General features: G+C 52.9%; 2 protein-coding genes across 3 annotated transcripts; one reads left to right on the forward strand and one right to left on the reverse strand.

Annotated features, from left to right (window-relative positions):
• The first annotated feature begins 1,775 nt into the window (after positions 1-1,775).
• Positions 1,776-3,656, forward strand: LOC122379830 (protein SGT1 homolog). Of its 2 annotated transcripts, none has more exons than XM_043362362.1 (2): positions 1,776-1,899; positions 2,459-3,656. In XM_043362362.1, exon 2 carries the CDS (start codon positions 2,480-2,482, stop codon positions 3,119-3,121), a length of 642 nt encoding a protein of 213 aa, XP_043218297.1. In that variant the 5' UTR covers positions 1,776-1,899; positions 2,459-2,479; the 3' UTR covers positions 3,122-3,656. The 2 variants fall into 2 exon arrangements, with proteins under 2 accessions (XP_043218297.1, XP_043218298.1); XM_043362363.1 differs by lacking the exon at positions 1,776-1,899 and adding an exon at positions 1,900-1,925.
• Positions 3,657-4,249: 593 nt separating this feature from the next.
• On the reverse strand, positions 4,250-13,628 carry LOC122379828. The gene is made up of 7 exons (XM_043362361.1): positions 13,417-13,628; positions 13,166-13,276; positions 11,419-11,667; positions 11,001-11,126; positions 6,945-10,765; positions 6,504-6,615; positions 4,250-6,136 (listed from the first exon to the last, which is right to left on the reverse strand). The coding sequence occupies exons 1-7, from the start codon at positions 13,498-13,500 to the stop codon at positions 5,894-5,896; spliced, it is 4,746 nt and encodes a 1,581-aa protein (XP_043218296.1). The 5' UTR covers positions 13,501-13,628; the 3' UTR covers positions 4,250-5,893.
• Between the last annotated feature and the right edge of the window lie 1,474 nt (positions 13,629-15,102).

Consider the following 15,102-nt stretch of genomic DNA (forward strand, 5'->3'; position numbering starts at 1 on the left):
TTGCCGGGATCGGACGATACTGAGAGATGAAAAGTGAAAGAGATGCTCTCCCGTGAGCCGGCGGCCACTGCAACACAAAACAAGTCGGTAAACTATCAAGCGGCGACGGCGGACGACACGCAAACAAGTAATAAATGAACAGAAGAGATAAGCGCATACACACATCAACGAAACAAAATTAACTAAAAATAATACGAGTGTAAACGCAAGACCAGATAAATTAGCGCACAGTTGACATTCAAATCTGGGCTTGGGTGGCATTCAGTTTCCATATTGAAGAACGGAATAATAAAACAAACAAGTACAAAACACGTTACCAAACCGATGACTCTCCCCTCCCTCCCCTCACTCACCCCCCCCCGCACACACAATCACAGCACCTGAACACAACACTGGTATAGAGGCTCCCTTCCCTCTCCAGTGTCACCCACCCCTCCAGCCCCGTCCACACCCGATCCCACCCACAGACAATCCCCGGACACAGTACAAGTACCAAATCAAAAACAAGAACACAAGTCAGTCGAACCGGCCGCATCCCGCAGCAGCCGTCCAACATAAGTCCACCGTCGATCGGGGTCCGCCCCGTGAGGCGGACCGGACCTGCGGACCTGCGCACCCTGACAGATGTCAGCGAGCCGACCGGTCCGGACCACTGGCCCCGTCCACACTCGGCAGGGGCAGGTCACTCCCAGGCTCTCCCCAATATAGTTGGCCGCTGCCGAGTCCCAAGAGGGCCCACGCGTCCGAGGCACGACCGGCCGTCAAAGCCACCAACAGGGAGACGCGCCACCGCAGACACGGCCGTCAGACAGCGCCCCAGGCCACCTGGGATCGCCAGCGGTGCGAGTGTCCGAGAGCGGGGTCAAGTGCTGGTGCACTCACACAGCCCCGGGCGCACCCGCCAGACGGGGCCACGGCAGAACGTGTGGTCGGACACTAGGCAGAGGGGCAGACAAACGAGATAGAGGGACACATTAACAAGACGCTGGCAGCCCCGGCGAAAAAAAAACTCGACAGGGGCGCGGCCAGGTGAGCGTCAGGGTCGGCGGAGGGCCGTCCACGGGAGAACGGGTCGTCAGACACAGGGCAGAGGGCAGTCAAGCGAGATAGAGGGGCATACGAATGCTGCACGGATGACCTCGGTAGCTGGGTGCGGCAGGGGCGCGGCCAGGCAAGTGCTGAGGTCGGCACTCGGCAGATACATTGACTGTATCTTGGTTGCAGTTCATTTGACCTTTGCTGACCTCTGGCGACCTGACCTTTGACCTGACCAAAAAATGACCTAAGTGTTTCCGTCATATCTTTTGACGCTCTTTCGAATGCCGCTTGCCGCGTGTCGCTACGTGGCCCAGGAACCGAGCTAGACTGGCGGGGGGGGCGGGGTGTTCAGACCCCCCCCCCCCACGGCCCAGCGCGGAAGTCGCGGAGCACCGGTAAGAGACAAAAGAGAAAAGGTAAGCCTCTTTATCTTTTTCACCAGATAAGGATGCCTGTGAGTTTGAGTTAGACCCAGGGGTTAGACCAAAGTAAGACTACGGTCGTTGGTCGGTTGGGGAGAAATTTGATATTATTGACATGCATTCAATGTATTTTGTGGCACTGGTGACGTCATTCCTACCATTCCATAACTTTATTGAGTAGCCTTGGACGGCGCAAAGCAGAAAACTGTTCAGTTTTTCTCGCTGCCTGCGTTGCCGGAAGCTGAATCAGATCCAATGACGTCAGATTATGTTCAGCTGACCAAGAAGAGAAAGAGAACAGTAGGCTGTGACGTCAATAATCGCGAACGATTTTTCTAGTTGATTATCTCAGCAGGACAATAGCGAAATGCTGAACAGACTTCCATTTTGTTATGACTGTGGGAGGAGGAGCTTGAGCTTCGGAGCTAGAATCTGGAGGGTGAGTATTGACTTTTTTCCTTACGAGTCGGTTTACAGAGTTGAATAGACCTTTTATGAAATTTCTACAACAAATACCTGAAAATTGTGCATTCAGATGCAAACATTTCCTTATAACTTCATGTTTGAATTAGCCACCGCTTGAGGGGAATCAATTCAATTTCGCTTATGAGTTATGAAGGTCAATATTTGGCTTAGTTGGAATTCCAAGGCATCTGAATATAAAAAGTTTGGCTGTGCATACCTTGAAGGTTCTTGAGTTAGACCTGGTTGCTGTTCGGCTGTCAAATTTTCTTATTGGTTTGATTTACCTCTGCGACATCATTTACGTGTTTGTTTATTTTTTACCAAAAGTTTGTTATATTGTGTTAAGTGCTTGATTGTGTTTGTAGATTCAAGATAGGACTGTTGCATGCATTTGATGGTTTCTTCACTGCTCTTGGCTTATAAGAAAGCATCATAAATTGTTTACCCAAGTTCCAATGCATAGGCATAGTCCTTTCACTGATTTTCTGCTGCACTGAAAGTTCTTGTAAATGCTGACTGTATCTTGGCTGCAGTGACCAAAACATCAGCTGAGAATGTCTGGTGAAGGGGTGTCACGTATCAAGTATGACTGGTACCAAACAGACCAGGATGTTGTCATCAACATACTTGCAAAGTCACTTTCATCTGAGGCTGCTTCTGTCAAGATTGAGTGTTCAGCAGTGGAGGTCAATGCAACTCTGCCTACAGGCAGCCCATACAGCCTGCAGTTGCACCTTTTGCATCCTGTGGTGCCAGACTCCAGCTCATGGCGTGTCTTGCCCAGTAAACTGGAGATCAAGCTCCGCAAAGCTGAGGCGTACCGGTGGGCAGCACTGGAGGGCAGCGGCGAGCCTCCGTCGCTGCGGACGGTCGGCGCCGGCGCAGCGGCGGCTGGCGGCGGCGGCCTGCCCTCCCCGTACGCCCGCCCGCCAGCGGCGGCCGCCCGCGACTGGGACGCCATCGCGGCCGAGCTGCGCCGCCAGGAGGAGCAGGAGAAGCCAGAGGGAGAGGAGGCGCTCAACAGTCTCTTCCAGAAGATCTACGCTGACGGCTCGGACGACGTGAAAAAGGCGATGGCCAAGAGCTTCACCGAGTCGGGCGGCACCGTGCTCAGCACCAACTGGAACGACATCGGCAAGAAGAAAACCGAGGTAAAATCACCCGATGGCATGGAGTTCAAAAAATGGGAGAGCTAAATCGCTTGATGGGCGCATGAATGAACACAGACATACCGTTTGTCAAGGTGATGCCTCAGGCTGTCGGACAGTGCATCAAAACGACTTTGTTTTGGCGTTAAGCGACTTTCCGTTAGTCTTGTTTCTGCTCACGGAATTTGATCCCAACAGTTGTGCGTTGGCGTGGCGCTTCTGCTACTGTTCTTAGGGCAGGGTGCATATTTGTCTGTTCAGGGTTTATTCTTTGTTCAGCCATTCTTTACGCATGCTTATGCTTCAAACCTTGTGTGATGAATAACTTGTTGTGTTGTATGCCTACGTTCGAAATGTTTTGCGGGTTGAGTAAAGGCTGGTCATTTGCGAAGTAAATGCGGTAACCAATCGTGGCCGATACAGAGAGTGGAATGGCTGGCAGATTACAAAGAGCTCACTTTGGTGTTTGATCGGAAAACCGCTAAACTGGCCACCTACATTTGTTCACGTCATCCATTGTGCGTGCGAGTGTAACCATTCTGATAGTGTCAATTGTGCTTAATATATGAATATTGAGATTGTATGACCTCTCGTTAGCATTCAACAGGACGTGGTGACAAAGAAGTGCAAAAATCCCGCAGAATGAAGATCTATATGGATGTGAGTCAGGACAGCTGTACACAGCTGTCCTAACTAACATCCATATTCTGTACTGCACATTCTTTCAGAAGAGCCCATATTCGATTAATAATATCACAAGTTCTACGTACTTCATCACAGGCATCGTGCACAAAGTTCTAAAGTTCAGCCATGTGGGAAGCCGTAGGATCAGTCGAGAGGCGCTGGTTCTGACAGAGAAAGGGCTGTGATTTTACAATTTTTAGGTGCATTGAAACCAACCGGACGTGTGTCAAGTGAGCGGTTGTTACAGGGTTTAGCAAGCTGATGCCTTTCTAGTTACCCTAAAGAAAAGGCCAAAGCAATATCGTCAACGTAACCTGGTCATGCGATGAAGGGATGGAAGGGGCAGCATGACTTGCATTGCAACAGATAATGATTGCTAGTTGATCATTGATTACATGCCTCTCACAGTTTAAATTAGGCTGTGCTGCGCATTTTCACAATATATACCTACGTAAATCTTCTACCCAAAGACGTTCCAGCAAATCAAAGTGATGATTATACAAAGATATATATTTGAGTTGCCGGCATCTGCAGCATATTTCGAATACATATTGAGTAAAACACTGGTAAGTATTGGCACCCATCACATGAAACAGCCATCGATTATGAGTGAGCTTGCCCCGATATGTGAAGTAACTACATCCTCGTCGACGCGACATGGGCATGCATGGATGGCCCGCTGCGGGGATGATTGGCACACTGGTTTCGCACTCACAGCACAGAGTTTTGTCAGCCTTAACGGTCAGTCAATGAACTTCGATAAGCCAGGTGGGTCCCGTCGGCAGAGAGCGACCCGACTGGACGACCTCACAACACTGATCGCCAATAGGCACGACACATTCGGACCAAACTGGCACCTCGCATTACTAAGCGTCAGCACTGTCTGAAAAAGGCACTTTCATATTCGCAAAATATGGAACGAGAGCACACGATAGCACAAAAGAGCTGATCCTGAACGAACTAACGGTCATGCACATGGTTGATGGTTTTAAATCGAAGTATTTATAATGTGCCGTAACGCTAAACTGGCATATTCGAAAAAGCAGCAATAAACAGCTCACGGGAATGACATCGATGGTTGGTCCCATTCAGATTTTACCAACTTCTATCATTTGACATTTCGCACACGGACAACAAAGTTTCATGGCAAAAGATAATCCCTACTTAATTTATCTACAATAGGAAATGGAGTTATTGTAAAATATAAAATGTTTCTGACGACTTAACATTAAAAAGATCGACAAAAAAGCGACATGATTAAAAGGCACATCAGGGAAAACATTACCTTTGATGTTAGACGCGCAGAATGACAGCCTAACAAGCCTAACGTTCCTTTAAATGAAGATAGAGATATCAGCCAACGCAATGGCCAACAGAGCATGAATGGACATCCAACACGCAATATATGAAGCAACATGTTTTGGCACGGGCGTCGACGCACTACATACAATTGTGTTAGTAAAATAATTGTTGCATGAAAAGTTTATGATGAAACCCAATGACGACAACGGTCCCATTATAAACACGTCCCAAAAAGCACAACGGCAATGGTACAAAAAGCACATGCATCGATCACATGACCTACAATAGTGTCCACAGGCAACGCCCGGGTCAGTCCGTGCCCGACGGTTCTGTAGATACCGCACGGGATCTGGAAGTGGTCAGCCACCGAACGTGCCGCCGGAAGACCAACTGGCTGATTAGACTGGCTGGCGAGACGCCGGCAATATACGGGCGTGACATGTTAAGTACGTTCCATGAAGCGACCCCTACGCTACAATTCGTTTACATCTTGGAATAGCACTTCAAGAAGAGTAAGCCCGTGAGAAAAAGCTATCCCGCATGCGACAACTTTACCTTGCCCTATACATCAAAGCTCTTTCCCTCCCTTTAATCGTTGGCACCAGCAAAAGGCACGCCTTGACAGCCGTCGTTCAAGCCCCTAACAATGACGAAGGGTTGCCACCAGAAAACGACAATGACTGGTAACAAATCAGCGTCCCCAGCAGCCCCTCGGAGCGGTCCCGCCCACCGACCCACCCTTCCGAGCGCAGCTGACCGACCCGCCGTCCCAGGGCGGCTGACCGACCGCTGCGCTTCTGGCCGAGACCCGGCGCACCGAACCTGTGGCTCCGCTCAGCGGCGGCACAGCAGACAGCTGCCGGCGTCGCGGCGCAGCAGACACACGGCGTGGAACGCGTGTCCGCAGCGGAAGGTGAGCACGCCGTGCGGCTGCAGCAGGTGACGGTTACGGAGCGGCAGGCAGCAGGCCGGGCAGTCGGAGGTGAGGGAGACCAGCGTGCAGCCGCCGGGAGCGGGGACTTCGGGCAGAGGAGGGGGCGCCGGCCGACCCAGCTCACTGAACAGCAGCTCCAGGGCCTGGGGAGACGGAGAAAGTGTGAATTGTGAGGCCAGGGACAAAGGTTGATGCTACCGTGAGACAATGAGAACCGTAACAGCGCCTCAGACCACATCAACCTCAAAGAGAGACAGCGAGGAACGCCACGGCGCATCGGGACAACAGAGCACCATAACGGACAAGAAGGACCGCCTACGGAGCGGCAGACCAAAGATCGGTGACAGGAGGGGTCGAAAAGACACGCCGAGTTAAAGGAGAAAGACACGAGCTGGCAACATGAGGGGTAGCCAAATTTGATCTGCATTCTGTAACAGGAGGAAAAATATCAATAAGCGGATGGCATCAGGAAGAGAAGATGCGTTTGGGTATCGTGTAAAACACACTTACATCCTCTGGCACCGGAGGCGGACGGAGTCCCAGCGTCTCGGCGCCGAAGGCTCGGCCCAGTCCTGGCGCCCGGCGGTTCAGCATGGTGCTCAGAATGACGTCCCGGTAGCAGCTGAGGACAGAATGGATCAGACTCAAACACCGTTCGACCGGTCAGGTGTAAATAACGCTCAGACTCAGCGCTATTGAACAGGCGGCCAACGTTAAACGAATCAGACTTCTAGCTGTTGTAGACTCAATGTTGATATAAAAACAGCAAAGCTGCTATTCTGGTCTCAATATTGCAATATATCACAAGCTTTTTGCTAACCTCACTTGACCCCATTACTTCTGATGCGTAAAACCTAAAATGAAGATAGCACAGCAAAACAACGCTCAAGACGGCGTGCGTAGACGTTGTCAACCATCTGAACATTCCCCCTCTCGATCTCTTCCCCTCACCTGGCGGTCAGCTGGCACGGTGCGACTTCGGCAGCGGTCTGCAGCAGCCGTACGGCCGCCGCTGGTCCCTCCTGGCTGGTAACAAACGCCAGCAGCGTCTGAACGGTAAGGGGCCGCCGGTCTCCCTCGGCCGCGTCCACCGACTGGAGCGGGTCCCCGCAGCTGTGACAGTGGCCCGGGCGGCCGGCGGCCAGTGCGGTCAGCACGGGTTTCCAGGAGGTCAGGTGGGGGACGGCTGTCTGGAGCAGCGCACAGTCGTCCAACTGACAAAGCACAGCTGCCAGCGGCCGGCGGTCGGAGCTGTCACCGCCCGTCTGCAGCCAGCCGGTCCAGTCACCGAGTGTCCACAGTTCCTCAGAGAGCTGCTGTCCGCTCAGCCGGGCGGCACACAGGCGGCGCAGCAGACTGGCGGCCGGCCGCGGCGCGAGGTGGGAGCCCGGCCTCGGCCAGCCACACTGACACCGCAGCCGCACCGCCTGCCGCCGCCACACGGCAGTCAGCGCTGACTCTACGGCCGCCGACAGCTCGGCGTCAGCTAGTACCGCTGCCGCCACCGAGCCTCCAGCCGCCGTCAGGTATGCAGTAAATGCGGCAGCGACGCGGCCAGGGGCGACAGCATACCGGCAGATGTACAGCACGTCCAGCGCACTAAGCCGATCGCTCTGCTGGACACAGAAGGCGGCGGCGGCGCTGGGACTCGCGCGGCACAGGCCCGCCGCCAGCCGCGCCAGAGTCAGCCAGTCGAGCTCAGCTCCCGCAGTGAGCTCCATGGCCAGTGCGGCGTCTCCGGGCCGAGCCGCGAACGGCCCCAGTCGCGCCTCAGTGCCGCTGAGCAAAAGACCCCATAGCCGGGCTCGTGCGGAGGCGGGTAACGCACCCAGGCCCGCACGGAGCTCTGCACCGGGTACCAGGTAGAAGAGGCGGCGAGTGAGCAGGCCGGCCAGCCAGGCGGGACTGCCGGCGGCCGGTGAGACACTGACACCACACAGCTCAGACGGCTCCGGGTCACAGGGGGTTGGTGAGACCGCAGACTGGGTGTCTGTCAGTTCCTTCACGGCAGCCGGGTTCTCGCCCTCTTCTTCACAACTGATGACACTTCGCTCAACACAGCTGCCTTCTCTTTCGTTATCGAGGTGGATAGCGGCTAGTTTGTCGGCTACGTCCCCGTTGTGCTCAATGTCACCATCTTGACAATCCGCCATTTGTGCCGAATATAAGGTCTCTTCTGAAAACTGTACGCCACTATCTGTATCTGTGCTGGCCTCAATACTTATGCAGAACTCACTTATTGCGCTAGGACTCTCCAAAGATTCATTACCGCTGCCCAGTTCGCCTAGATCCGAGGGTCTGTTTCCGATACTTTCCACTGACGTAGCCAACGCTGCTGTATCTTTTGTTTCCTCTTCTGACCGACCGCTAGAGGCCATCATGGCACCACCGTTCTGTTCAGAGGCGTCGGTGCCTTCTGTCGTCACAGCCACACAATCCGCCAGCTCATCACACACCTGTTCATCGCTTGCCAGGAAGAGTAGAACACTGCCGAGCCCTCGCGACACCTTATCTCGCAGCGCGGTAGGCCCCGGCAGGACGCCATTACACACAAACTGGGGTGGCTCGGCGCAGAGCTGGCGCAGCGCGGGGTACGTTTCACGGTCCGACACAGTCTCAGGCGATGACTTTTGCAGGCGATAGTGTACCGTGGCCAACGAATCCACCCAACAGAGCACCTGCGGCAGGCTTGGCCGGTCTAAGAGGGCCGCCGCCGCCGCTGCCAGCTCGGAGAGAGCTGTCTCGGTCGGGGACACGGTAGGACTATTTCCAAGCGACGCACTGTCGACGTCCCGGCGGTCTCCGCTCGTAGCACCCTTAACTTCGCTACAGTCAACGCGCGGATGGCTACCAACATCCTGGCTATGCTCACTCTGCTCCGGCCGCTCCGGTGTCCTGTCAGGAGGGTTCGAGTCACCGACTGGTCCCGAGGCTTGCCGACGCCAACGCTGCACTAACCGTTGAGCACCAGAGGACACGGCACCCTTGACGTCCTCCACCAGATCTGAAAAGGCGTCCAGCACTTCTGGGTGCAGCGCCAGGCCAGGGGTGTAGCCATACGCGCCCAGCTGAGCGGCGGCGGCGGGCGCACCACGCCGTGGAGAGCCATCACTCAGCGAATCTTGCCACTCCATGGGAGCCGTTAGCGGTGGCTGTGTCGGCATTGGCGGTGGCGGCGGCGGCGGGGGCGGTGGTAAAGGGGGCGAGGTCGATGGTGCTGGCTGTCTTTGAGGCAGCCGATCGGACGGTGATGGCGATTCTGTTACAGCTGCAGCCGGCGGATCCGGCGGCCGTGATTCAGGGGACGCGCTGGTCGGCCGATCAGCGAGTCGGGGCCGGGGCCGCACCCGCCGCTTACGACTAGATCTGAACACAATCGCATCATCGGCCGGGTTTGAGGGCGGTTGCGGTGCCGACGCAACGGGCGGCTTCGGAACCGGCGCAGCCTGCGGCTTCGGCGCTCGCGGGGGCTCTGGCATTGGCGGCACTGGAGGCTGCGGCGCCGTCGCATTAGGAAGCTTTGGCTCCGGCGAAGCACGATTTGCTGCTGGTGCAGCGGGTGGCTCCAGGACCAGCAGAACAGGTGGCTCTGAGATATTCGGTGCAGCGGGTGACTCCGGTACCGCATCAGTGAATGACTTTGATACCAACTCAGTGGTTGACTCCGGGACCAGCGCAGCGTCTGGCTTCGGTACTGGCGCAACGGGCAGCTCCTCCAGACAGCCATCGGCCGGGATAGCGTTCGAAACCGGACGTTCCTCGTCTGTGCCCGGGCGTTCCGCGTCTGTCACTGAACAGTCCTTCTCTGGCGCCGGCTGCTTTTTCTCCTCCTCTGCTGCTTCAGACGCTGGCTCAGCGGTCGGCTTCTTCAACACATCGCTTTCCTGGGTTTCAGTAACATTCTCGCCTTCTTTTCTGGTCTCCGCTAACTTCTTCTGCGGCTTCTTTGCAGTTTCCGCTGCAGCTCGCTTATGGACTGACTTCTTCTCGGTTCTACCGTTGGTGAGCGGCGTTGTTGCCTGCCTCGGCGTCCGTTCGGATTCGCTCGACGTGGTAGCGCTGGACCGTCGCCGTGTCGGTGCCGGAGACTCTGCCTCAACAGCGACACCGTCTTCCGACAGCCTGTCTCTGAGAACCGCCGCCAGCCGCTTCAGCTCCACCTGCATAGCCTCGTCGTCGGCGAACTGACGCACGGCCTCCCTGAGCACCTGTAGTGGCAGCTGGGTGCGACACAGGTCCGTCAGCTCAGTGTGCGACATCAGGAACCGGGCGCACTCGCCGGCGCCGCGACTGGCGCGGAGTTCACGGACAATCTGTGACGGCCGGCGCACCAGGAGGCGCCGCAGCGCTCCGCCCTCACACTGCACGTACAGCTCGTCTCCGACGGCGGCCAGGTCACGTACCTTGGCGTGCACGCTGGTCCAGAGCAGCACGCGCCGCGCCGCCAGCTCAAACACAAACAGAGCGTCCCCAGAGAAGGCGGCCACCGCGCCGCCCGACAGCGGCACCAGCTTGAGCAGGCCGAGCGCTGACTTGCCGCCGCCGCTGCCGCCGTCCTGCAGACAGGCCGGCTGGTCGCAGGCGGAGACCACGCGCCGCGCCGTGGCCTCGTCCAGCGCCGGTTTTAGCTGGTGTGTGCTGCTCACCTGGCCCGATAGGCGCACCTCCCAGAGCCGCAGGCCGGGCCGTGCGCAGAACACCGTCTCGCCGAGGAAACAGGCGCCCAGCCGGCCCGAGCGCGGCTGGGTGCCCACCTGGGCAAACACCTCCATCTGCGAATGGTAGAACGGTCGGTCAGATGGACAGATGGACAGGAAGGCATTGCGTACCGAACCAAAACACAGTAAAGTGCAGTGCACCACGACAAGCTCAAAAGGTATGCCAATACTGGCAAAAACAGAACAAAGAGCGGTTTGCGATAGCCGGATCGAAATATCGTCAGCATACAAAAAAAAATCGTTATTTCGGATCACAAAGGGTCGCGCACTCAGCGTAGCTCCATCGCACCTGCACGTTGCAGAGGTAACAGAAGCCGAGTGTGGAGACGAGCAGGGTCTGTCCACAGAGCACCAGCTCACTCACGGCCGAGTCGAGCTGCAGCATCGGTGTGATGGTGGCCGACGCCGCCGGGCTCTGCGGCACACAGAGGGACTGAGAGTCAGCACAGCGTCTTGTCACAACGTTAGGACCTTAGTAGACGGGACCGTAACTTCATGGGGTCCTAAAAATACGGATCATCAGCAGTAAACCGCGCTATATTAACTTAAGAAACAAAATAGAAATATCTTCTTGAAAGACTAACACCAAACAAGTTCATCACGAGAAGTGCTCAAAGGCATGTAGCCGAGATGTTTGATTGGGCTCTCCAGCCCCGTCAAATATTGTTCTACTGCTGACAGACCGCTATCCACAACACGTCAGTTACCTTTCTCCTGCTGACGGACAGCGAGAGGACCTTCCCGGCGGCGGTGCCGACGTAGAGCAGCCGTCCGGACCAGTGGGCGTGTCGCCAGCAGACGGCGCGCACCTCAGAGTCGAGCCGGGCGAGCGCCGTCAGCTGGCCGGACCAGCTGCGCGCCGTCGGACACGCGTAGACGCTGACCCCGCCCTGTACCGAGCCGGCCGCCACCAGCTGCTCGCCGGGGTCGATGGCAAGGCAGGTGACCGCGCCCGCCTGTCGAACAGTCACCAGACACACATACTGAGGGTCACCGCAGCAAACACACCAGACAGACCGCCACCGGCTGCTCCCCGGGGTCCACAGCAAGACAGGTGACCGCACCCGCCTGACCCACGAATGAGTGCCAGCAGCTGGACAATGGACATGGAACAAGAGCTATTACAAAGTACACATAGTTATCATATGTTGAACGTTAACACCCTAATCGACGCATAACGCATAACTTTTGGCCCGTTGACCTTTGGCTCAGAGACGCACAGCGACGGCAGTAGATGCCTTTTATCCCTGAACGCATTTGTACCTATCTGAACCGGTAGTTGAGCTGGTATCTGAACCGGTGATACCGGTGCCGCTCATTCTGTACACATAGACTGTCCCGCAGTGGCCCGGAGCTAGGCGGCACAGTCTACCCAGACATCCATCGCGCCCGTCACAGCAAGCAAACAGGGATGCTGATTTTAATCAGCGATTCGCCATGCACTCCATGCACTCTAATACTGGCATAGGGAGCTGAGAATGCATTTATCACTTAACTCGGCTGTTGCTGGGGTATTTCGCCACCCACCGTTTGCTGGGGGAGGGGGGGGGGCGTTAAACGCCCCCAGCCGATAACTCGAGAACCAATAGGCGCAGCGAAACGCACGAGGCGGCAAACGAAAGAACGTGACGAGATGCTTCAGATGAGGACTTTAAAGTTGAATTTTGAGGTCACAGGTCGGGTCAAGGTCAGGTGAAACACCTGAAATCGGGCTTTCAGTAACTAGCATGGACTTCAGGACTTCGCAACGGAAGCCTCTCGTCATAAACTCTGTCAAAACGGTGCACAATCCATCTTATAAGGCCTACAAGAGTGTCAGCTCCATGCAGGGGTCATTCAAGCATAGGTCAGGGTCAAGGTCAGGTCAACCGGGTAGGCACATATCCCCGAAAATCAAAACTGATATTTGCAGCCTGTGACACATGTTTTATGGGTAATTTGGGGCGTAGAACACGATGGTAACATTCATTTTAACATATGTGTAAGTGTTTGGCTCAAAAAGTTCAATTTAAGAAATGCATGTATCATGGTCGTGAAGTAGTCACGAGAAAATACCAAGATTCAGTTCAAGATTTTGGAAAATGCGGAACGATTATCAATAATCGAAGATAGCCATTTGATTCTTCATGGTATTGGCAGTCTAATGGCGTTTACGGCATGTCTGTATGTCTATTCTGTGATTTTATTGCCGTTTTTGGTCGAAAACTCAGAAATCATGACGTCACTAAAACCTCGATATCTCAAAAATTTTCATACCGATCTTTTTGAAACTTTGTCACAATAAACTTCAATCAATTCCCTACAGGTAACCAAAATTTGGCGCGCCTGCGGCGCGCCGTTTTTATGCTATGGCCCGGCGAAAAAAAGTAGGGGCGTTTAACGCCCCCCCCCCCAGCAACTCGCGGGTTAATGATTACACAGTTACACACATATGCTCAAACGGACCAGTCTTACCTGCCCCGGGAGAATGCTGACAAACTGTCGTGATTTTCTGTTGAATACGTAGACGCCGCCGGTGTTGGTGCCGATCATGATGAACTGGTTCGATACCGTGAAACATGTGTACTGAAACAGGCGTGCGTTGACACAATCACTCAACTAGAAACCAGGTTGGATGTTTTGACCTCGTGGTTACATAACGGACGACATCGACGACGATATAGAGAGACTTCATAAAAAGGTGATATTACTGGCTGAGGAATTACCTGAATCCTTGTTCTTCCTTTCAGAGGTTGCGACAACCCCTCCAAGGAGATGTCCTCAAATGGCAAGAACGGCTCCTTTTCCATGGTGCTGGTACAAAAATGAGCACTTGCTGGAGTTCTCAGGTTCTTGATCAAGGGAATCTTGCATAAATATTAGTTAGCTAATCCAGTCAAGAATCTGAAGATAAAAACAAGATATTCAAACATGCAGGAATAATGGAGGCAAATCAATAGCTAAACAAATGCTTAACACTGCAGTGACCTGCAGTCTGATAAACTATCTTCTTCAAGCAGGTTATGCTGGTGAGCAGCCAGCATATGATGCATGCAAAGTCAGATTTGTGTTCTTAGGGCAGAAAGTAGCACCAATTAGGCATCTACAGCAAGTTAGTACAATTACTACTAGGATGATGCATTGCTGCCTTTACCTAGATATATGCATAAAAGGCTTAGCAGATACAGACAAAAGTAGTGTGGTTATCATCCTGGAACCAGACTGAGGTTATGGGTGGTGGGCCCTCTGGCAGGCACGACTTGCCAAAAAGTAATAAAATGAAAACATGCCCATTACTTGCATCAAGCTGTTAACATGCTGTGCTGAGTTTTGATGTAATCTTAATTTCAGTTCAATCAAAGTTACACCAAACCATAGCCAATGCTTCACTAGTGCTAGTGCAGCATATTTCCCCTGAACTTCATTGCCTGAACCCAGTGGGACTTGGAACTTGCAACTGGCATAATGCATCAATTTTAATTTAATTCAATCAGTCTAAAACCATTCTTCAGGTGATTCAAAACATAACTAAATAATCACTAGTTTTAATATGTAATATGACTCTGAACTCTGGAGTACTAGGGGGAGCAGGGCTTGTGCCATTGCTTAGAAGATATTCTTTCTTTACAAAACCAAGAATAACTAACAAACTTGTATGCTTCCTATGTTTTCACTCAGGCACTCAGAAAACATAACTATAAGGCAAAAAACAGCTTCCACACCTATGATCAGGCTGAAGTTCATTAACTAAATTGTCCAACCAACTTGGCAGCAACTGCAAAAGACCCAAATTTAAGTTTTGCTAAAAAGCCAACTTTTGCTTTTTAGTGTCACACTGGTATAGCAATTACTTTAATAATAGATCCAATCAAAGGTATGGAGCATTGTGCATCTGAGTGTTATGTAATGATTTCTGATTAACTACTAAATACCCTGCAAACATTTTTCACTTTTGTATAAAAAACTATCACATAGACTTACATTGCGATTGAGATAGGAACTGTACCTGGTACTTGAAGTTAGTGAAAGGTTATCACTAATTAATCACTTATCAGTCTCCCACTCTCATTGCAAGTAAAATAAGAAAAGCTAGACATTTATTAATTAGAAGAGCTAGACATTTTATTTTCTCACAGACAATGACAAAACCAAAACAATAAAAATAAAAAAGACATTTCAGACAATAAAGATTTAAGTACCTTTGACAGTGGCAAATTTTCTGCTGACTATGACATTTTGTTGTCTGAAACATCTGGTTTTATTTGTATTATTTTTGTATTATCACTGTCTGCAAAGTGCAAGGAAGACAAAAATATTCATTGTTCTATAAAGCTCAACCACATTCTCAAAATTGGGGGTGTCACAAAAATGCATCACTTTGTACATCAAGAAGCATTTTGGAGGCCAAATTA

This window comes from Amphibalanus amphitrite, unplaced genomic scaffold (assembly GCF_019059575.1).
Source record: "Amphibalanus amphitrite isolate SeventyFive unplaced genomic scaffold, NRLGWU_Aamphi_draft 000084F_arrow, whole genome shotgun sequence".
Lineage (NCBI taxonomy): Eukaryota > Metazoa > Arthropoda > Thecostraca > Balanomorpha > Balanidae > Amphibalanus > Amphibalanus amphitrite.

Coding starts and splice junctions, on each gene's coding strand:
- LOC122379828 (XM_043362361.1), bottom strand. CDS start 13,500: ATGGAAAAGGAGCCGTTCTTGCCATTTGAGGACATCTCCTTGGAGGGG. Junction 11,127..11,418: donor TGTCCGTCAGCAGGAGAAAG/GTAACTGACGTG, acceptor TGTGTGCCGCAG/AGCCCGGCGGCGTCGGCCAC. Junction 6,137..6,503: donor CGCCTCCGGTGCCAGAGGAT/GTAAGTGTGTTT, acceptor CCGTCTCCCCAG/GCCCTGGAGCTGCTGTTCAG.
- LOC122379830 (XM_043362362.1), top strand. CDS start 2,480: ATGTCTGGTGAAGGGGTGTCACGTATCAAGTATGACTGGTACCAAACA.